This window comes from Salvelinus sp. IW2-2015, linkage group LG8 (genome assembly GCF_002910315.2).
Source record: "Salvelinus sp. IW2-2015 linkage group LG8, ASM291031v2, whole genome shotgun sequence".
In the NCBI taxonomy this organism is placed as follows: domain Eukaryota; kingdom Metazoa; phylum Chordata; class Actinopteri; order Salmoniformes; family Salmonidae; genus Salvelinus; species Salvelinus sp. IW2-2015.
In genome coordinates this window covers 51,004,708-51,027,716 of record NC_036848.1, presented here as the reverse complement: position 1 = coordinate 51,027,716, position 23,009 = coordinate 51,004,708, and the positions used below count along the sequence as shown (strand labels likewise).

General features: G+C 40.8%; 2 protein-coding genes across 4 annotated transcripts; one reads left to right on the top strand and one right to left on the bottom strand.

The window, feature by feature from the left end:
- The first annotated feature begins 160 nt into the window (after positions 1-160).
- bag2 (BCL2 associated athanogene 2) lies at positions 161-4,165 on the top strand. The gene is made up of 3 exons (XM_023993630.3): positions 161-381; positions 927-1,036; positions 3,456-4,165. Exons 1-3 carry the CDS (start codon positions 257-259, stop codon positions 3,848-3,850), a joined length of 630 nt encoding a protein of 209 aa, XP_023849398.1. The 5' UTR covers positions 161-256; the 3' UTR covers positions 3,851-4,165.
- A 5,030-nt stretch (positions 4,166-9,195) lies between these two features.
- On the bottom strand, positions 9,196-22,704 carry rab23 (RAB23, member RAS oncogene family). Of its 3 annotated transcripts, XM_023993628.3 has the most exons (8): positions 22,476-22,704; positions 22,016-22,050; positions 19,482-19,723; positions 16,855-16,940; positions 15,964-16,120; positions 15,732-15,814; positions 15,542-15,634; positions 9,196-13,621 (listed from the first exon to the last, which is right to left on the bottom strand). In XM_023993628.3, exons 3-8 carry the CDS (start codon positions 19,634-19,636, stop codon positions 13,488-13,490), a joined length of 708 nt encoding a protein of 235 aa, XP_023849396.1. In that variant the 5' UTR covers positions 19,637-19,723; positions 22,016-22,050; positions 22,476-22,704; the 3' UTR covers positions 9,196-13,487. The 3 variants fall into 3 exon arrangements, with proteins under 3 accessions (XP_023849396.1, XP_070301087.1, XP_023849397.1); XM_070444986.1 differs by having other exon boundaries at positions 22,016-22,704; XM_023993629.3 differs by lacking the exon at positions 22,016-22,050.
- Positions 22,705-23,009: the final 305 nt, after the last annotated feature.

The window sequence follows — 23,009 nt, the reverse complement described above, 5'->3', positions numbered from 1 at the left end:
CAAGATTAGGTCGTTCTACCGGCTGCAGTGCAGAAAGAATCCCACACTCTTGAACGTTCCAGAAATGCAATCCTCAATCCCGTCCGATGGGTCGGTAAAAACAGCAAGGGAAGTTCCAGCCCATGTTTGGATATGTTTACTCTGTGGCGCTGTCTGTCAAGCAGAAACCTCTAGGTTGTGCTCTTGGGACCAGCTAGTGCACCGTTAGGTGTTCATTGGAATTTCATCTCGAGGGAGATCATTATACGAACTAACTATGGCACAAGCGAAAATCCACCAGGCTAAAATGACTGAAGCCGCTAATGGCAAATTCAGCAGATCAATGTCTATGGCAGATCGCTCCGGACGACTACTTGAAAGTTTGGACCAGCTGGAAACAAGGTAGGCTATTTTACAGACAGCTGGCCTGAATACTGTATAGAGAAGACAATTCATCCTTGTTGTAAATACAGAGCGCACACTTGTCATTGTAGGCTACTATAACGCTATCATATGCATTTGTTTGTCTAGTTTCTTTAATGAATACACACGGTATTCGGCTACACAATCTCTATGGTTCCATGCAACAGCTGGTTTAAACTGATTCTAAACATAGAAAGCAGTAGACGGTGCCAGTGGAAGAAGGAAGAAAGTTCTCAGAATACGTGTGCACACTACAGTGCACTCCATGACCGTATCATTTACAACCGTGGTTTATTTGAATATTTTACGGTGCCAGACTGTGTCCTTTTAAAATAACGTCATAACCTTATTTAAACAGCTGTAAAAAAAACACACAAAAAAACATGTTTGATATCAACACCGAGAAACAGTTGTAGAATATGCAATGGGATGAATAATATGATCACAACTTTCTCTGAGTCACGTACTAACACTTACCATACATAACCTTTCGAAATATCTCATGACAATGACATCTGTTTTAGGGTGGAGGCTTTACGCGAAGCCGCAACTTCAATGGAACAGGAGAGAGAGTGCTTACTTGATATGATCCAGTCCATAAAGAATAGTGAAGAAATGCGCAGTATTTGTGACGGTATGTGTTTGACAGCCATCAGATATCTCAGGTTGGATAATTTATGCCTATATAGCATACATTTGTTTGAAACAAAGGGACACTTCACTGGTTGAAATTCTTATTTAAAGTGATAGTTCACTCACTGATGTTTTAAGATCTCAAAAAGGGGTCTTAGGTTGAGTCCAAGTCCTGTCATGACTTTTTCAAATCCAACTATACAGCCTACCTCAATCCAAAATGCACGGGAAAGGTAAGCACCATGCAATTCCCCACTATAGGCCTAATCTACTTTAATGGCATAGACAGGAATTCTTCTTGACAGAACTTCTGTAAGGTTTTGGTACTTCTGTAAGGTTTTGGTACTTCTGACAAACTTTTACTTTAGTGAACTGTCCAATGCAGCCGTTTTTTAAAATCTCAATATCAAAAAAATTCTGGGTAACAATTAAGCACCTTACTGTGATTGTTTTCAATTAAAATGTTATATATATATAACTGCTAATTTTCAGTTTTCCCCTCCCCACTTAAACCACTCCCAGACAGTACTAGCAACATTCTTGGTTGAGAAATTGCTATTTTTTTCTTTTTATATATATATTTAGCAAAAAGAGCAATTTCTCAACCAAGAATGTTGCTAGTACTGTCTGGGAGTGGTTTAAGTGGGGAGGGGAAAACTGAAAATTAGCTGTTATTGGCAGAGGTTTGGAACTCTCTTATTGGTCTATTACCTAATTTAGCTCATGATTTCACAATTTTACAGTATTATTCCAATATATATATACACTGCTCAAAAAAATAAAGGGAACACTTAAACAACACAATGTAACTCCAAGTCAATCACACTTCTTGAAATACAAAACTGTCCACTTAGGAAGCAACACTGATTGACAATAAATTTCACATGCTGTTGTGCAAATGGAATAGACAAAAGGTGGAAATTATAGGCAATTAGCAAGACACCCCCAATAAAGGAGTGGTTCTGCAGGTGGTGACCACAGACCACTTCTCAGTTCCTATGCTTCCTAGCTGATGTTTTGGTCACTTTTGAATGCTGGCGGTGCTTTCACTCTAGTGGTAGCATGAGACGTAGTCTACAACCCACACAAGTGGCTCAGGTAGTGCAGCTCATCCAGGATGGCACATCAATGCGAGCTGTGGCAAGAAGGTTGCTGTGTCTGTCAGCGTAGTGTCCAGAGCATGGAGGCGCTACCAGGAGACAGGCCAGTACATCAGGAGACGTGGAGGAGGCCGTAGGAGGGCAACAACCCAGCAGCAGGACCGCTACCTCCGCCTTTGTGCAAGGAGGAGCACTGCCAGAGCCTGCAAAATGACCTCCAGCAGGCCACAAAATGTGCATGTGTTCTGCTCAAACGGTCAGAAACAGACTCCATGAGGGTGGTATGAGGGCCCGACGTCCACAGTGTGGGGTTTGTGCTTACAGCCCAACACCGTGCAGGACGTTTGGCATTTGCCAGAGAACACCAAGATTGGCAAATTCGCCACTGGGCGCCCTGTGCTCTTCACAGATGAAAGCAGGTTCACACTGAGCACATGAGCACATGTGACAGACGTGACAGAGTCTGGAGACGCCGGTGGAGAACGTTCTGCTGCCTGCAACATCTTCCAGCATGACCGGTTGGCGGTGGGTCAGTCATGGTGTGGGGTGGCATTCTTTGTGGGGCCGCACAGCCCTCCATGTGCTCACCAGAGGTAGCCTGACTGCCATTAGGTACCGAGATGAGATCCTCAGACCCCTTGTGAGACCATATGCTGACACATGCACATTTGTGGCCTGCTGGAGGTCATTTTGCAGGGCTCTGGCAGTGCTCCTCCTTGCACAAAGGCGGAGGTAGCGGTCCTGCTGCTGGGTTGTTGCCCTCCTACGGCCTCCTCCACGTCTTCCTGATGTACTGGCCTGTCTCCTGGTAGCGCCTCCATGCTCTGGACACTACGCTGACAGACACAGCAAACCTTCTTGCCACAGCTCGCATTGATGTGCCATCCTGGATGAGCTGCACTACCTGAGCCACTTGTGTGGGTTTAGACTTCATCTCATGCTACCACTAGAGTGAAAGCACCGCCAGCATTCAAAAGTGACCAAAACATCAGCCAGGAAGCATAGGAACTGAGAAGTGGTCTGTGGTCACCACCTGCAGAATCACTCCTTTATTGGGGTGTCTTGCTAATTGCCTATAATTTCCACCTTTTGTCTATCCATTTGCCAACAAGCATGTGAAATTTATTGTCAATCAGTGTTGCTTCCTAAGTGGACAGTTTGATTTCACAGAAGTGTGATTGACTTGGAGTTACATTGTGTTGTTTAAGTGTTCCCTTTATTTTTTTGAGCAGTGTATAAAACATAGGAAAATACATTTTTTGACTGCACCTGGCCTTTAACACCAACATCTGATAACACTGTGCTATCTCTCTTTTTCAGGAGAGAGAGAGGAGCTATCTTTAACTGCTAACCGTCTTCTTGGTAGGACGCTGACAGTTGAAATATCAGTGGAAATCATTAGAAACTCCACACAGGAGGATGCGTTACGCAAGGCTACCTCTTTGATTGATGAGATTGCTGCAAAGTTGCTTGACGACATGGGTGGGGCCAGAAAGTGCCTGATGGCACTGCACGCTGCCTGTGTGACCGAGGCACCACCGGTTCCTATCGATACAAAATTCCAGACGATCGTCATCACCTGCGCTCTGGAAGATCAGAAAAAAATCAAGAGGAGGCTGGAAACTCTGATAAGGAACGTGGATAATGCTGAGAAGAATATCAAGATAATGGATCATCAGAAAGTGGATGACTTAAACAGTGCCAATGGCAAATGAAGGCACTCATGCTGATTCAACCCCCCTAACAGCCCTAATTAATAGAAAGTCATAATACATGGGGAGACCAAACTCCTCATTACCATGCTATTATTTCCCATAATTAGTGAAAGATAGCATCCGCCCGTCTTCCTGTCATGGCATAAGGCATATGCATATCGTCCGTTCCATATCATTTAAACCTGTAAAGTACTTTGCCTTGAACATTTGAAAAGCCCTTATGACTTCCACTGTATTCTACTACCACTAATGTCACATTCAAACCCTGTCACCATAAATATTGCATATAAAAAAGTATTACACATCTTAACATTACTAACATTGTCACATTATTGTTTTGAATGTCCGTTCAGTTACCTACACACTGCCTTATGTAGTTTCAATAAGCACTCAGGCTGCCACTCATTAAGGCATTTAAAAATGCATCCACATTGTTTTTGTTTAACCATCTTAATGTGATCATTTACATCTTAAGTCTTAATCCTTGACATGTTTTGCTACTGGAATTGTCATTACTGTAAGCCCGGGTCACAACCTAAATGAAAACACAAGGCAAGGTACTGAGATAGTTAATCATAGATATGTTAGGTACATACAGTTGAAGTCAGAAGTTTACATACACTTAGGTTGGAGTCATTACAACTCGTTTTTCAACCACTCCACAAATTTCTTGTTAACTATAGTTTTGGCAAGTTGGTTAGGACATCTACTTTGTGCATGACACAAGTAATTTTTCCAACAATTGTTGACAGACAGATTATTTCACTTATAATTCACGATCACAATTCCAGTGGGTCAGAAGTGTACATACACTAAGTTGACTGTGCCTTTAAACACTTAGGAAAATTCCAGAAAATTATGTCATGGCTTTAGAAGCTTCTGATAGGCTAATTGACATAATTTGAGTCAATTGGAGGTATACCTGTGGATGTATTTCAAGGCCTACCTTCAAACTCAGTGCCTCTTTGCTTGACATCATGGGAAAATCAAAAGAAATCAGCCAAGACCTCGGAACAAAATTGTACACCTCCACAAGTCTGGTTCATCCTTGGGAGCAATTTCCAAACACCTGAAGGTACCACATTCATCTGTACAAACAATCGTACGTTAGTATAAACACCATGGGACCGCACAGCCGTCATAACGCTCAGGAAGGAGACGCATTCTGTCTCCTAGAGATTAACGTACTTTGGTGCAAAAAGTGCAAATCAATCCCAGAACAACAGCAAAGGACCTTGTGAAGATGCTGGAGAAAACAGGTACCAAAGTATTTATATCCACAGTAAAACGAGTCCTATATCGACATAACCTGAAAGGCCGCTCAGCAAGGAAGAAGCCACTGCTCCAAATCCGCCATAAAAAAAAGCCAGACTATGGTTTACAACTGCACATGGGGACAAAGATGGTACTTTTTGGAGAAATGTCCTCTGGTCTGATGAAACAAAAATAGAACTGTTTGGCCATAATGACCATCGTTATGTTTGGAGGAAAAAGGGGGATGCTTGCAAGCCGAAGAACACCATCCCAACCGTGAAGCACAGGGGTGGCAGCATCATGTTGTGGGGGTCCTTTGCTGCAGGAGGAACTGGTGCACTTCACAAAATAGATGGCATCATGAGGAAAGAAAATGATGTGGATATATTGAAGCAACATCTCAAGACATCAGTCAGGAAGTTAAAGCTTGGTCGCAAATGGGTCTTCCAAATGGACAATGGCCCCATGCATATTTCCAAAGTTGTGGCAAAATGGTATTGGAGTGGCCATCACAAATCCCTGACCTCAATCACATAGAAAATGTGTGGGCATAACTGAAAAAGCGTGTGCGAGCAAGAAGGCCTACAAACCTGACTCAGTTACACCAGCTCTGTCAGGAGGAATGGGCCAAAATAAGCTGGGAAGCTTGTGGAAGGCTACCCGAAACGTTTGACCCAAGTTAAACAATTTAAAGGCAATACTACCAAATACTAATTGAGTGTATGTAAACTTCTGACCCACTGGGAATGTGATGAAAGAAAAAAAGCTGGAAAAAATCATTCTCTTTACTATTATTCTGACATTTCACATTCTTAAAATAAAATGGTGATCCTAACTGACCTAAAACAGGGAATTTTTACTAGGACTAAATGTTAGGAATTGTGAAAAACTGAGTTTAAATGTATTTGGCTAAAGTGTATGTAAACTTCCGACTACAACTGTATGTACTTGTGAAAGACCAGTCCAGAAATAGCCAAAGTAACAGTGAGACCTCATTAGAGACAATGTACCATGTCAATACATCATGAATAGGTATTTCACATGCAGGTGCAAAGTAAGCAACATGAGCACATGCACATACAGAATAGGATACTAGGCAGTCATTTTATGTATCCATTAACACATATTTAGATATTTTTTTAAGCAAGTCACTGATGTTTTGAATAAACATATATATTCCACTTGCTGAAAGGCATTCTTATTCAGATTTTTTTTTTTTTGGGGGGGGGGGGTGGTCTCATTGCAATGTTTATATCTGTTATTCTAACAAACCCCACACAATTGAAAATGTGGTTAAAAATAAACACATTCTTCGCATAGCCAATACATTCCAACAATGTTTTTTTTTTAAATGCATAATTAATTTTTTTTAATGTGTATGACCCAATGTGGTCATGCTTTAAATGACGTGTCAAACGTGACTTAACCCATTATGTCAAATATTACATAAATCTGTGCTTTATAAAGGGTGGCATAAGCACCTCTTAATAAAGGCCATATAAGTCCTTCAATTGAGTCTTCACAAATAGGATTTATAACCCTGTCATACATCTTGGTAGAGCATTGCAACGCCAGGATATTGGGTTCGATTCCCGGGACCACCCATATGTAAAAATGCATTCACGCATGACTGTAAATTGCTTTGGATAAAAGTTTCTGCTAAATGTTATATACTGAACAAAAATATAAACGCAACATGCAACAATTTTACCAAGTTACAGTTCATATAAGGAAATCAGTACATTGAAATAAATTCATTATGCCCTAATGTATGGATGTCACATGACTGGGCAAGGGTGCAGCCATAGGCTGGTAGCCAGGCCCTGCCAATCAGACAGAAATACTCCTGTTTCATCAACTTTCCGGGTGGCTGGCCTCAGATGATCTCGCAGGTGAAGAAGCCGGATGTGGAGAGGCTGGCGTAGTTACACATGGTCTGTGGTTGTGAGGCCGGTTGGACGTACTGCCAAATTCTTTAAAGTAGATTCTTCTACTTTGAAGAATCTAAAATCTAAATATATTTTGATTTGTTTAACACTTTCTTGGTTACTACATGATTCCACATGTGTTATTTCATAGTTTTGATGTCTTCACTAATATTCTACGATGTAGAATATTGGACCTGACCACAACTTCCCCCAAAATGCTGTGCTGCAGGATGATACAAACACTAATGTAAAGTCATTCACAGCAAACAACGTTGGTAGAGCCTTTTTAAATCTTATTCTTTGCCTACTTTAGTTTTTTTATTACGTTTTCTTTGTTTTGTTTTTCCAGGTTTCGGATTTCCCACATTTTTTTCTGTGTTCATAACAATGCTTAAACCACATCAGGGGATTACTTTTGAGGTCTTGGAAAAATCTAAGAAACTGTGTAATTGCCCTTTAATTCAGTGAGCATGCCCTGCACTTTTGTTTTGTTAGCAGGTTTTCTGTAGTGCAGTAAGCGCACATGTGATGTGATTCGGCTGCCAATGGAATGGGGAGAGTAATCAAAAGCCCACTTGTGCTGCCACTGGGCAGCGAAAAACTAGTAAGTTAACCTTTATTAATTTGAATTTAAATTAGTTTGTAGTAGTTAAGTGTTGCATTAAATTACTGTAGCTACCTCAATCGTTATTTCAAATAATTTCGGTGACTTCACAGAAATTGCTAGCTATCTGACATTTAACTAGCGAGCATGCTCAGCTAAATACAAATCCCCCTTGATTTGTAACTGAAAGAGTAATATAATAATATGAATTGAATGGAGTTTCCCATCTTCCCATTTAGAGTTTCTGGCGGAGCCAGAAATGCCCTTATCCAGATGATGTGACAAAGGCATTTCCAAACAGACCTGCTAACTTTCTTTGTTGTTCCTTTTAAGGTTGGAACCAACATGGAGTACCTCCAGTAGGAAGAGAGGCAAGAACCATTCGTCTGCCAGCTCAGGGACAAGCTACACTATTCACAGCAATTACATTGCAATGTTCAATGTAATTGCATTGCTGGACTTTTTGAAACTTAATGTATTTGTATTGCGTAAAAAATTTACAAATACAAGGAAATGTATGGTTTAAACGGGTGTTTAATGTTAATTTGTTTTAGCTGTTAGTGATAATTCCCAGTGTTAATACATTTGTGTTTACATCATTAAGCCTTTATGTATCTGTTATGATCAAAGGGGTCTGACTTTATAGTAAGCAGAGCCTCATAGGATACAAGGCATTTATGTATGTGTTATAAATTACCAAAGGGGTCTGACTTTAAATTAAGTACAGCTTCATGCGATATAGTCTTTATGGACGTGTTATGAATGACTGAAGGTGTCTCACTTCAAACTAAGTATTACAGGACAACAGTGTCAATAAATATGTTATTAACGTTCTGCTGATTTCTCTCATAATTTACATATTACTGTAGGAGTGAGAGGTATTTGCATGGGTTGATGGACCTGCAAAGCTTGTGTTTGTGTGTGTGTGTGTGAGAACCAAGATGATTTGGAGTAGTCCAACCTGAGACTGCCGCACCAGGTATTCCTCTTCAGTTCCCATGGAGACCAGGGCTTGATTACATCCTGTTACAATGGCAACAACATTTTGTAGCTGATCATTCAGCGGGGGAGTGGGTGAATGTGTCAAAGACCTGACTAGGCCCAGCACTGTGCGGTATGACTCGTTTTTGCTGGGTGCGTGTTTGTGTACTGAGGAACATGTAACTTGGTTCCAGAAGACACTATTAATTTATTTAGATTGGGAGCTTTCATCAAGGTAAGTGTCTCTTGGGGTAACGTCATGCCCAGGCTATTAAACACACAGCACATAAGCCTGGGATATCAACCATTCAAAGTTGGCCTTAGTGGGAGTGACCATAGAACTCTACAGGAGTGACCTTAAGTAGTGACGATGACAAATACTTTACTCCGTAACACAGTCAAAAAGTCATAACGATGACTAAATCCTGCCCATTACCATGAACCCTTTATAAAGCATGACATACGGTTATAGATGCTTTGTAACGCCTTAATCAGCTGAATGTCATTGAAAGTGAGAAAGATTCACATAAAGATTTACTATCAGCCTTGTGTAAAGTGGAAATTACAATGCTGAAGAAAACAATGAAAATATTTTATTTATGCTATAGACCACCATCATCAAAACAGATTGTCAACAAAGGAGCAGGTGCAAGTATGTGTGGCACACCTTGAAACACTTTATAACCGTTAAATGAAAGTAATACAAATGAACAAACTAGGTGAGATATACACCTACTACTAAGTGTTACATTTTGTCATAATTTTGTGACGCAAAGTTAAAGTCTGTAGCCTGGACCCAGGTATGCATGTGCCCTTGTCTACTCCATGCTGACAAACAATGTTTGGCATGACAATTCCAGGAGTTGCAGATTGATGTTTAGGGTTATGAATCTTGCCCTGATTGTAATTTAAGATTAGGGTTAGCAGTGTGGTTAAGGTTTAAAATCAGATTTTATGACTTTGTGGCTGTGCTAGCTAGTGACCACAGCAAAGCTGCCTCCAGGTCAAGATTCATGACAATAAATGCTAACCTGCTAAGGAGTTGGCAAGAAAGCAGAAACAGACTGGCAGATCTGGGTACAAACATTAAAGTTCATGGAAGCAGTATGCCATATTTCAAAAAGCCATCTGCTGAATGTAATAACATTGTAACATTAGAATGGACTACAGTGATTCCCACAACACCTGAGTGAAAAAGCACTTGACCATAGATTTTCTAAGAATGGTAACTGACTGAATTATTAATTAATTAGTCATTATAAACATTGTATTTTCAGGAAACAAAAATAAATCATAACACATGTTTACAAACAGAAACTGTTATAAAGGGATGGAGTGTGATTTACAATATTCACTGAGCAGGCATCTTTAAAACAAAATAGTTATATGTTTAAGAATGAGGATGTAAAGGCATTGGACCGTGGTTCCACATTCCTTCACATGAAAAAAAACAAAAAAAACAAACATAAGGCAAGCATGCAACATTTACTGAAGACATAGGCTAAATTAAGAGTACTTTTTATTTTATTTATAAATATACAGTAGAATGTACTTAGAAACACGGGGGCCATTTTGATTTGTGAAGTGTTAATGGGTAACTAAAAGTTATTATGAAGAGGACAGTATAGAGACAATGAGACTTTCCTGTTCGTCTTACAGTGAAATGAGAGCAAAAATATGTCTTGCCTTAGAAAAAGTCAACATCGGTTAGAGAGAGTGGTAACAGAACATTATCCAAGCATGATGACTAGGCGAGAAAATTAAGCCATTACAAAGCACTCCTCAGAGCATGATAGTAGTTCTGTTCATAACGTAAGAACACTCAATCAAGACACCATTCATTGAGATCTGTTTTCACTTAAAAATAAACATCTGATATTTCTTTAGTAAACAATAGTGTTTATTTCTCCCGAAATTAACATAAATATAAAATGTAACAAATATAAATTGACTCAAATATGAGCACATTAAAGACGTTACCATTGATTGTACCACAGTAGAAACACAAAGCACATATTTAAATGCAGCAATATGTAACATGTAAACAATTTCAATTGCTAGTACCCTATGAAAGTGTTCGACCAAATAGTTGGCCAGTTACAATGACCAGTACAAACACCTGTGCATGAATTGTGTGCGCTAACCAGATAAAGAGGGATATTATTGATTTGTATGTTCTGTAGCAAAATCCTCTTCACTGGCTCATCCATCCTATAAGTTCACAACATTGTATAAGTTTGTGTCTCAAGTAGAGGGCCTATTGTGCGAATCTCAAATAGTATTTGGTCATATAACAGCATACTCTTCTAGTCGACTGTAATTCAATATTCTCAAAACTGCAAAATCCCTCCAATCTTTTTCTTACAACAATGAAATAAACATTAGAAACTATTTGGCACTATGTTAACGAGGTGTTAAGCAGCTCATTGTTAAGATTCATATAAAAATACCTTTCAGAAAAGAATGAACAAATATGTCTGAATCTCGTAGGTTTCTATTGTTGGCTGGTGTTGAGGTGCAAGCATCCAACGCACATTAGTTGCGTCATGTAAAAAATGTTGCACTAGCATTTTCTGCGCATTTTCCCCTAACGCCAGGTTCGGCATTTTAACTGCCTAACATCAGTTGCTTGTGCTGAGGTGGGATGGGTGGCAAGATTTGAGGCGTGTCCTTAAAAACTATTTCATGGAGTGCTATTGGGAAGTTTGAAGACCCACAAAAAGCAGGTGGAGCGGCAGGTAGCCTAGTGGTTAAGAGTGTTGGGCCAGTAACTGAAAGGTTGCTGGTTTGAATCCCCGAGATAACTAGGTAAAATAAACTGTCGATGTGCCCTTGAGCAAGGCACTTAACCCTAATTGCTCCTGTAAGTCGCTTTGAATAAGAGCATCTGCTAAATGACTAAATGGTAAAAATATCTTAACGCTCATGCAATGGCCATTAGCCAAAATTAGTATGAATAAAGCAATTTTAAATAGTCTGAGAGTGCTTTGAAATTAAGTTTTTGCCCTAATGCTTTTTAATTATTCACATACCAGCATTTCGCGTGTTCAAGTAGGCTATCCATCCCCATTTTCAAAGAACACCCCTCATCTGATTACCAAAGCCACACTCCTCCAAACTATTCAGTCCTACTATAATGACATAACGGCAGATTTTTTTGAGAATCAGCCTGCAACATAGGCAACGATACAATTGACAGGAGCCTAGTATTTTTGTATAGTCATCAGAATGTTGTGTAAAGACGTTTAGACCACGTGTACACAGTGCCATGCAACGAGAAGCCATGTATGATCTCATGCTTCTGACCCGATCCTATTTAGAAACATTGTTTTTGGTTTAACGCATAAAATAGCGTAAAACACACAACTTGAAGCCACCACATATTTAGCCATGGAGCACGTTCTGATTGGCCGGTGAGGGGCCAAACCTCGACACACCAACAACATGTTTGTTCATCAAAACCCAGCTCTTTCGCACCACAGCCAGCTACTGCGCCAATAATTCCAGTAGTGAAAATACTAAAAATATGACATCCCGAACCCATAAAGCCACTGCCAGCACAAAGACTTACCATTGTGTTAGCCTTGTTAAAAGAGAGCCCTTAGTCTTTATTCATGATATACACCGAGTGTACAAAACATTTTCATGACAGACTGACCAGGTGAAAGCTATGATCCTTTATTGATGTCACTTGTTAAATCCACTTCAAATCAGTATAGATGAAGGGGAGGAGACAGGTTAAAGAAGGATTTTTAAGCCTTGAGACATGGATTGTGTATGCGTGCCATCCAGAGGGTGAATGAGCAAGACACAAAAATATTTAAGTGCCTTTGATAGTTCTTGAGTGTGTCAAGAACTGCAATGCTGATGGGTTTTTCATGCTCAACAGTTTCCTGTGTTTTATCAAGAATGGTCCACCATCCAAAGGACATTCAGGCAACTTGACACAACTGTGGGAAACATTGGAGTCAACATGGGCCAGAATCCCTGTGGAATGCTTTTGACACCTTGTAGAGTCCATGCCCCGACAAATTAACCACTTTCTGAGGGCAAAAGGGGGCAAAACTTAATATTAGGAAGGTGTTCCTAATGTTCTGTACACTCAGTATATTGAACCATATTCCATTAATATTTTAGAACAAATATGGTAGAAAGTAATCTGTATATTTCTTACAATACAAACAGATTGCACAGATGAACAGTCAAATGCACAAATGGTCATCTATAAAAATCACAATATGAACATACAAATACACCTTGTTAGTGAACTAGAATGTAACCCTTCCCTACACCATGTTCAAGGGTGTAAATGGGAGAACCCTGTCACGCCCAACTACTATTTCTCAAAAGAATGAGAACATTCATGCTACAACATAGCGTCTGTTTTGGATTGTAGTACCCATTACAGCCACCAGGACGACTATTGTTACTTTCGCTTTATATTTCATACATCTATCCATGAGAAACAAAGGCTGCACTTGATCTGTAAAGATGCTCAAAGGCATGGTCGTCACAATACTCAGGTGCATATTAGATTTACAGATGTTGGATCTTCATTTGACCAATATTGTCAGAGCAAATATAATCCTGCAGCAACAGGATTTGAACTTTTAGTGTTGCTTGTTCTGTGGTTAGACTATTAGCTGGCCAAAATTAGGCTTCATGAAGTGCAATACTGTTAATATAACTGTGTTATAAGTGCAGATTTTGTGAATTTATGTCCATCATGAAGGTCATTTGCAGGGAAATTCTCAGCAACAAAAGAGGGATCAAATTAAGACCTATACCTGTAGGTTATGCTCAAATGTATAGACTCTTACACTCACACATGGCAGTCAAATCGTACATTATTGTAGGGAATGGATTGATTCTAAAGAAGGCTGCAGCTACCAAAGGGGTTTTTGCTTTTCTTTGTCCTCTGTTTGTTGGGTCGCAAGCTGATGACTTCTCGGCCGTTGCTGGAGTTCTGACTAGATAAGTTACTACTTGTGGTGTTGAAAACTCCTGTTAGGGTAGAGATGTTAAGATGTGTTACAACGTTAATGACTCATTGCTGACACAAAACATTTACAAGAGCACTCTTATGAAATCCCTTGGATTTCTAAGCACGTGTTCTGAAAGAAATTGAGAATTATAATGAATACCGCTTTGATGTCATTCAAGCAAACCACACACCCGAGTCCAAATATGCACTTTACATTTCTATATAAAACACATCGTTTTTACTGATGCACAGACATTTAGACCTTCAAGTTGAAGCCAACTACAACAATTTGGACTGCAAACAAACATATTTAGCAAAACTGGATGCATTCTAATTTTGCTATTATTCGTTACTGTATGCTATTTAATGTATGGTATCAATCCACAATGGACTAGGATGGGAATATTCTGTGCCCTCCAGCCGAATTGGAGTTGATAACGCAAAGACAGTCAATAGTCTACACAACCTCATGCACTATTAACCTCTTTCAGCTAGGGGGCACTATTTTTATGTTTGGAAAAATAACGTTCCCAAGGTAAACAGACTATTTCTCATGCCCAGATGCTAGAATATGCATATAATTGACAGATTAGGATAGAAACACTCTAAAGTTTCCAAAACTGTCAGAATATTGTCTGTGAGTATAACAGAACTGATTTTGCTGGCAAAAACCTGAGGAAATCCAACCAAGAAGTGCCTTTTATTTGGAAAAATCCCTGTTCCATTGCCTGCCCCTCCTCCATTTAAAGGGGTATCAACCAGATTCCTTTTCCAATGGCTTCCTCAGGCTGTGACCAGGCTTTAGACATAGTTTCAAGCTTTTATTTTGAAAAATGAGCAAGATTTATCAAAACGCGTCAGGTGTCCTTTGATTAGTTCATGCGCCCGAGAGTTGTAGCTCGACATTTTCTTTCTCTGTAGTATTGAATAGTTTACCGTCCAGTTGAAATATTATCGATTATGTATGTTAAAAACAACCTGAGGATTGATTAATAAAAACGTTTGACATGTTTCTACGAACATTACGGATACTTTTTGGAATTTTCATCTGCCCTTCAGGACCGGAACGAGCCTGTGGTTTTCTGAACATAACGTGCAAACCAAATGGCCGTTTTTGGTTATAAAACTAATCTTTATCGAACAAAAATAACATTTATTGTGTAACTGGGAGTCTCGTGAATGCAAACATCCGAAGATCAAAGGTAAGCGATTAATTTGATTGCTTTTCTGACCAAGCTAATTTGCGGCTAGCTGTTCTTACTTCTAGTGATTGATAAACTCACAAACGCTTGGATTGCTTTCGCTGTCAAGCATATTTTCAAAATCTGACACGATAGGTGGATTAACAACAAGCTAAGCTGTGTTTTGGTATTTCACTTGTGATTTCATGATTATAAATATATATTTTTTTAATTTGGCGCTCTGCAATTCAGCGGTTGTTTACCGCTAAAGGGATCCGTGCATCAAGAAGTTAAGCCATGTAGAACGCCGATTGGCCAGTGAGTGGTCAAGCCCCCGTCACACCTAGAACTTATTTATTCATCAAAACATGGCCCTTTCGCGCCACCGTCGGCTATTGCGCTCATGATTCCCGCTGTGAAAATATGTCTGACACACCCACAACTCGAAAGCGCTGCGAAAAGATTTATCATTGCGTACGTTTTGTTAAACTGGAGCCGAGAGACAGATTTCTTACTCAAACTTTTTTTTAGGCCTTGTTGTATGAACCCCAAATGTTGCATGAATGTTGTCGTCATGTTACCGAATGTAATTGACAAATGAGAAATGTATAGTGAAGATAAAATGGGGAGGATCATAAATGCAAACTATCTTTGCAGAGCTTGCAGTACAAGACAAATATCTCTGTGGCACTGTACAATCCAGTGCCAAAGGTCTGTACTAACTGGAGACGTGACTGACATGGTTATCAGGATGCTTACCAATTTTATTGCTAGTTGTATGGACTACCTCAGGATCTTCTGCTGTTTGCCGCTTCAGTCGCTGCAGATACTTGTCTGCTAGGTATTTAAAAACTGAAAAGAAATGTCATTTTTTAAATAATTCCTATTACATTCTTCCTAACATAACAGTTGTTTACCTGGTCATTTGTACACGTTTTCATTGACTCACCTTCATTGACATTGAGGTCCTCCTTTACGGAGGTTCGGTAAAACCTCAACTTGAGCTTCTTGGCCAGACCTTCTGCCTCCTCACTACAGTACCAGGAGAAAAAGAGCAAGGGTTACTGATCATGTCTAATGTTTGTTATCCTAGCCATGCATCTAGAAATGTTTATTCGTTTATTTATCAATATCATAACAGACCAAGTTCAAGAAGGAAAATGGGTCTATGGAAGTGTTACTTTTTGATCACCGTGTCATCCAGAAGGTCAATCTTGTTCTGCACCAGGACAGTGGGGATGTCTCCCACCTCTATCTCCACCTTCTCCCACCAGCTGCCGATGGCCTCAAACGACTCCCTGTCGGTGGTGGAGAAGACCAGTACACACGCCTGGGCACCTGGAACACATCATGCGTGGCTCAGTAATGTATAGAGCCATGTCATTGTGGAATGCTCTGCCACCAGAGGTTACTCACACAAAAAAATGCAAGTTTAGCTTTTTTTTAAACTGATTACAAAAAACATCTTGTATCACAGCACCTCTTCTCTTCTAAAGCTCTAAATTAACCGTACCGTATATAATTATAGGAAGTGTGTAAATAGTATTTTTGATGTCTTGACAAGAACATAAGATAATATCAAATACAAATAAAATAAGAATGATATATTGTCAACAACTGTTCTGTACTCTGTCATTTAGGCCATTCAATGTTTTGTGTGGATCCCAGGAAGGGTAGCTGCTACATGTGAAACAGCTAATGGGCATCAAGTAAACCTAAACATATACAGGATCCTCACAGCCCTCACAGTTATTTTGGTGTTTCAAATCAAATAACTGATTTTGTAAATGTGTTTTTATTTTATTTGTATTGTTCAAATTCCATACACCCCAGTTTGTATTTCATGTGTTAGGAGAGGTGTAGCTGCCTGGGCCATACAATAACAGAAATACAAGATGGACATAATGCTAGTTGAATTGTTCCCTGTGAGGTCATCTTGGTGCAGTTGCACAGCTGAATCCATACTGAAAAAATATAAATCAATAAAATAAAGTTGGAAAGTGAGAGGCTGTCTTCTCTGGCAGACCCAGTGGAGGAGGATCATGTCCTTCCCAGGGAGGGAGGAGTCTTACCGCGGTAGTAGGCCTTGGTGATGGCGTCAAACTCTTCCTGCCCTGCCGTGTCCCACAACATCAATCTCACATCTTCATCATTCACTCTGAAAAAAAAGGCGATTTCAATACTTGGTATTGTGAGTTTCTCAATGTATAGACAAAGCAGTATCAAATGTATACATTTCTACTTGACTATCATATCAAACTATTCTCTCAGTTCTGCGCTATACGTTACAGGAGCAATAGTCTTTTGAGAGTCAAATATCCTACACACCTTTACTATTTTATAAAAATAATGCTTCAAGCCTTCAGTGAGCGCACCTTCATCTGACAATTCTGCCTGTTTTATTCAATGCAGTTAGAGTTTCAATGTTTTCCGGGTTTCTCTGGTATTTCCTGAGAGTATCCATGCTTCCTCGTACATTTTGGCACTCGAGGTAGCCTAGTGGTTAAAGCGTTGGGCCAGTAACCAAAATGTTGCAGGACAGAACCGGAGCTGACAAGGTAAAAATCTGTCGTTCTGCCCCTGAACAAGGCAGTTAACCCACTGTTCCTAGGCCGTCATTGTAAATAAGAATTTGTCCTTAACTGACTTGTCTAGTTAAATAAAGGTTCAATTTAAAAAACTAATGTTTTTTATGTGACCGAAGCCATTGTCACATCATATTAATAAACAACTATCTGAATGAAATACCGCTTGACACTTTACATTGGAGTTATGGGTTGGCTTCACATCTGTTAAGCACAAAAACAAGGAAAAGACTGGAAAAAGGAACGTTTGTGGTTTTGGGAAGCAGTTTTAACCTTAGGTCAAATTCTTAAGGACTCTCTTGGGCCAGAATGCAGTTAACTAACAGTTTGTTGACAGATGCCAGGGATCTCTTATAAAATAACATGTTAAGAGAATAAAGAGATGGTCTGTGCAGCCAAAATGCATGTATTTTGATTTCAGTGGTCACTTAGGACACAGTACGGTCCCTGAGATCTCTGGGTATAGCTCCTATTGTATGTACCTCGTCAGATTGTACTGCATATCTGTACGAGTATTGTGTATTTTTATGCATCTTAATATACATACTGTATGTATATTCCGGATGTGCACGGTTATTCGAATATCTGAACGGATGTTAGCATTTTAACACTTGTGTGATTATTCATTTTAGCGAGAAACAAAGTCTAGGTCTATTTTAACACTGAAAAGAATAATTCTAAATTTAATTAAAATATCCATGTGACATTGTTACATACAAGGACATACTATGAAATTTCAAATTATTAATTTAATACAACAAACTTGTCAATGTAGTTTTAATGCCGTGCGCCCCAGAAAAAAAGTAGCCAACCGGTAGCCTTCACGTGTGTAGCTTGTTGTTGATTTTGGGAACCGAGTGGCGCAGCGGTGTAAGGCACTGTCTCGCAGTGCTAGAGGCATCACTACAGACCCATATTCGATCCAGGGCTGTATCACAACCAGCCGTAATCGGGAGTCCTATAGGGCGGCGCACAATTGGCCCAGCGCCGTCCAGGTTAGGGGAGGGTTTGGCTGTCATTGTAAATAATAATTTGTTCTTAACCGACTTGCCTAGTTAAAAAGGTAAAATAAAAAATAAAATGTTGGCCAATCAAAACAGCAAAGAGGCTCAATGTGTAGCAAGTGTAGTGAGACTTCACTAATGCAGCACAAGATGGAATAAAGTTACAGAATTAAAAGTTAGCTAAATTAGAAGGAGTAGGCTACAATGAGCAACCAACAGGTAGGGTTGGGAAGAAAGTGCAGAATGTAGCCTTCATTAGCCTAGCTAGCTATAGCTGGCTTCTCTAGGCCAGGGGTTCTCAAAAATAGCATAGCAGGAGTTTTACTATGACTTGGGCAGTGCATGGGGTCTGTGGCAATACTGCAGGCCACTGACCAAGTCAAAGTAAAACAACGTGCATGCCATGTTTTTTTTATCTCACTCGAGTTGTGGACTGATTAATTTGCTATCACAAAAGGAGTCCCAGGCCCTAAAAAGTTTGAGAACCCTTGCTCTATGCTACTCCAGTCAAGACAGGAACTGTTATATGGGATGATAAATGACATTCTGTCCGCTGCAAGTTAGCTCTTCTTGGCTGTAGCTGAGTTGCCTTGGCTAGTGGCTACTGCATCTCTCTATCCTTTTGGGCGGCAGGTAGCCTGGTGGGTAGGAGCATTGGGTCAGTAACCGAAAGCTTGCTGGATCAAATCCCTGACAAGGTACAAATCTGTCCTTCTGCCCAAGCAAGGCAGTTAACCCACTGTTCCCTGGGCGCTGATGATGTGGATGTCGATTAAGGAAGCCACCCGCACGCACCTCTCTGATTGAGAGGTTGTGTTAAATGCGGAAGATACATTTCAATTGAATGCATTCAGTTGACTAGGTATCCCCTTTTCCCCTCCGTCTGCTCGCGCCCATCTCACACACTGTTCCCTCCGCAGCTGCAGCAATAGATCGCCAGCCTCTCCCCGGCGCAGCAGTGCTCAGGTTAAAACGGAAGTTTCAAAACCCACATGTATTTCAAATATCTGACAAAAATTCATGATCCTATTCGAATAGTAAAAATATTTCAAACAACCATCCCTAATGTAAAATATGCATAGACACACTAACAATGGGAAATCTCCTTACAGTAGCTGTCTCTCCAGGAAGTCAACACCGATGGTCTTCTTGTAGTCCTTGGTGAAGATGCCCTTGCAGTAACGCTGGATCATGCTGGACTTCCCCACCGCACCGTTGCCCACCACCACCACCTTGATGGCCACTTCCATGTCCTCCTCCAACATGGCTGTGTTTTGCTGGGCTTTCTTCACACTTCCAGGCAGTCTGGTGTTGGTTTAGGGGGGCTGTCACTGGATCACTTAAAACACCTCCTGATAGAGACAACACAAACTGATGTTTTACACATTGATAACATGACTTAAGGTCTGAATATTGTTATTTTCCTCTGCACAAAACCCTTGTCGTTCTGCTGTTCAAACAGCCAAGTCACCAACTGACGAGCCCAGCCCACATAAAAACATCCCTCTGTTTATTCAGCAATATGATGTCTTATGTTTCGATGCGGAGAACACTTTCTACCTCACTGCTCCTCAGTCTACCCATAAAACCCTCACTAGCTGGCCCTCTGTTTTACAGCCGAGTGTAAACATTAGCCAGTGCATCCTGGCTGCAGCCATCTGAGGTAACGTCAGCTGATGGTTTCCTCGTTCTTACAGGCTACAGTCAGCTACACTTAGCTCAGTTACTGCCTCCGTAGGTCTGCTCCCACACACTTTTCCATTAGGTAGCAGTCTGGGCCTGCCTGGGTCTGGCTAGGAGAGGGTGTAGCTGACGTGGCAGGCATTTAAGAGAGGAGAGGAAGCTGTCTGGCCCTCGCTGGGAGAGGATGCAGACGCCTGGCCCTCGCTGGGAGAGGGTGCAGACGCCTGGCCCTCGCTGGGAGAGGGTGCAGACGCCTGGACCTCGCTGGGAGAGGGTGCAGACGCCTGGTCCTCGCTGCGAGAGGGTGCAGACGCCTGGCCCTCGCTGGGAGAGGGACTGCGACGCCCCTGGCCCTCGCTGGGAGAGGGTGCAGACGCCTGGCCCTCGCTGGGAGAGGGTGCAGACGCCTGGCCCTCGCTGGGAGAGGGTGTAGATGCCTGGCCCTCGCTGGGAGAGGGTGTAGATGCCTGGCCCTCGCTAGGAGAGGCAGTAACTGGCTAGGAGAGGGTGTAGCTGACGTGGCAGGGATTCAGTCATGTTCCAGATGACTATGTTTTATGGGAACTGATATCATATATCCCAGATCCTTTGGATATGAGCAGGGGAAACATCCCCAATATGAATCTGTCATTGGTGTCAGTCTAAACCTCTTGCCTGGTAATGTGACTGATAATATCACGTTGGCCTAAAAGTATCAGCTTGGTAGCAAAATAACACTAGAGACGCTACGGGCATATCGTTAACGTAGCTACGAAAACAAAACATTGTGTTCACAATGTGAAAAGCTCTGGTTTGACTTAACCTCAACAGACTATGCAAGGAAAGTGTTGTGGATCTGTCTAGGGTTCCACTGACTGCAAACAAAGCGAAAGTAGGCCTTTTTCCTGAGTTTAAACTCTCATAGAGATGTTTGTTATCCAACATCATCTGGTCTTATTCGTAAAGTGGATGATCCAAGCCACACTGTAAACAGGCTGGCTTCGCAACCACAACGAAAGCTACCTTGATGCCTGCTAACCAAACCATGTCCCATTATCCAGACTGTCAGCAAATTGCCAAGTTGTCAACACACAACCCAACACAACACAGACTAACCAAACATCATGGAAGATTCTAGGTAGACGAGGCTACTAGGTGACTGGAAAGACCACAGATTGAGTTACAAAGTAGAGCCTCTCCCACAACGTCTCACCAAGGTAACTGAATACAGAGCTGGCTGTAACTTAGCTGCATGCAAGGACACACCAGCTTCATGTACCATTCACTCCAATTTTGCACAGACTATTGAAATGGCATGCACTTACAGGAATTTAGCCCAAACTGCAGCTGACACAGCAAAGCTTGCCAGAACTGGATGTTCCACTGTATACAAACATATTTCCTTGGCTACATTGACGCTTCAACAGATGTAGCTTAAAATAAGACATTTGTCTTAGAGGAACGTGCTGTTATGTCTAGGCTGCATAGTTAGATTGTTCCTTCAAAGTGACTAGCCTGACAAACGGGTAAGCAGGCATACACATCCACAGTGCTTGTGTAAACACTCCACTAAGATCACAACATGACTTCAAACATCAATATACCTATTACGGCTTACTTTAAATCAGTAAATTGGACGACAGTTAATTGACAAAATGCCAGAACATGCACAGCATCTGCTGATTTACAATAAAGAATGGCACTACTTGACATCATCAGCAGCGAATGCTTCATGCAGTGAGCTGAGGGAGGATGGGGTCACATAGAAAATGTGCCTTTCCAAATAGTGCTTGAAAAGGTGTTTTTAAATCCACGAAATAAAATAGATTCGTGCAAGTTCATGATTTTACAGTAGCTCGCTAATCATGTTATTTGTTCAGAAGCTGTCCAACGCTTGATACAAAGTCTCACTGAAACAAATAATATAATTTACAACAATTGTATCATTTCGAGTGATACAATCGTAACATTGTTTCTCTTACCTGCAACCAGTTACATGACCGTCTGGCTCTTGCAGCTGCAACAGGCAACAAACAGCACGAGACGAAAACAAAATACAATTGCTGCGCAATGAAAGAGAATAGGTCCTGTGTTTTTTTTAATGGACCAAATGAAATAACAAGCTATAATAAAATGTAACGTAGTAACAATCAAATCGTTTCAACAATTTGTAAAGCTAACTTAGCGAGCTAGCCATGTAAGTTAACGTTAGCTAGCTAACGAACGATGGATTGTCCAGTCTCCACGTTCAGCTAACGTTAGCTAGTACGTCTCCTAGCTGGGCTTGCTAGCATTTAACACTCTCGTTTATATCATAAATCACAACACGAATATCCACGCTTTTCATCAATGTAACAAGTCGTCTAATCATATTTCACAAAGCGACGACTTGAATTCAATAAATTGTTGTTGCCTTGCTAGCTCTATTTGCTTGGCTCTCACCCACAACTGCAGTCCGGTTGCTATAAACGCTTTTGGTTTCCGATAGCAGATGCGCAGTTCACTGCAACTCGCTGGGTCAGTTTATGAACTACAGCTCCTGTAAAATAAATTAATCTAAGCTGATCTTGAGTCTGTGTGTGGCCAGGTTGTATCGTGAACATCAGGGCCAGTCCTCGACTTTATGCCGCCCTAGGCGAGACAAAAATCTGCCGCCCCACATTTTTTTTCTCAGCTAAATCGGAGGAAGAGAACATGATAAACTCAGCAAAAAAAAGAAACGTCCCTTTTTCAGGACCCTGTCTTTCAAAGATAATTCGTAAAAATTCAAATAGCCTCACAGATCTTAATTGTAAAGGGTTTAAACACTGTTGCCCATGCTTGTTTAATGAACCATAAACAATTAATGAACATGCACCTGTGGAAAGGTAACAGCTTACAGACGGTAGGCAATTAAGGTCACAGTTATGAAAACTTAGGACACTAAAAGAGGCCTTTCTATTCTGGATTCTGAAAAACACCAAAAGAAAGATGCCC

What these genes read in the sequence shown, in the direction of transcription:
- rab23 (XM_070444986.1), bottom strand. Translation starts at nt 19,636, where the DNA reads ATGTTGGAGGAGGACATGGAAGTGGCCATCAAGGTGGTGGTGGTGGGC. An exon ending in GATGACACGGTGATCAAAAA is followed by an intron (nt 15,815 to 15,963) that starts GTAACACTTCCA and finishes CTGGTACTGTAG; the next exon opens with TGAGGAGGCAGAAGGTCTGG. An exon ending in TACAACTAGCAATAAAATTG is followed by an intron (nt 13,622 to 15,541) that starts GTAAGCATCCTG and finishes CTACCCTAACAG; the next exon opens with GAGTTTTCAACACCACAAGT.
- bag2 (XM_023993630.3), top strand. Translation starts at nt 257, where the DNA reads ATGGCACAAGCGAAAATCCACCAGGCTAAAATGACTGAAGCCGCTAAT. An exon ending in TTGGACCAGCTGGAAACAAG is followed by an intron (nt 382 to 926) that starts GTAGGCTATTTT and finishes CATCTGTTTTAG; the next exon opens with GGTGGAGGCTTTACGCGAAG. An exon ending in AATGCGCAGTATTTGTGACG is followed by an intron (nt 1,037 to 3,455) that starts GTATGTGTTTGA and finishes TCTCTTTTTCAG; the next exon opens with GAGAGAGAGAGGAGCTATCT.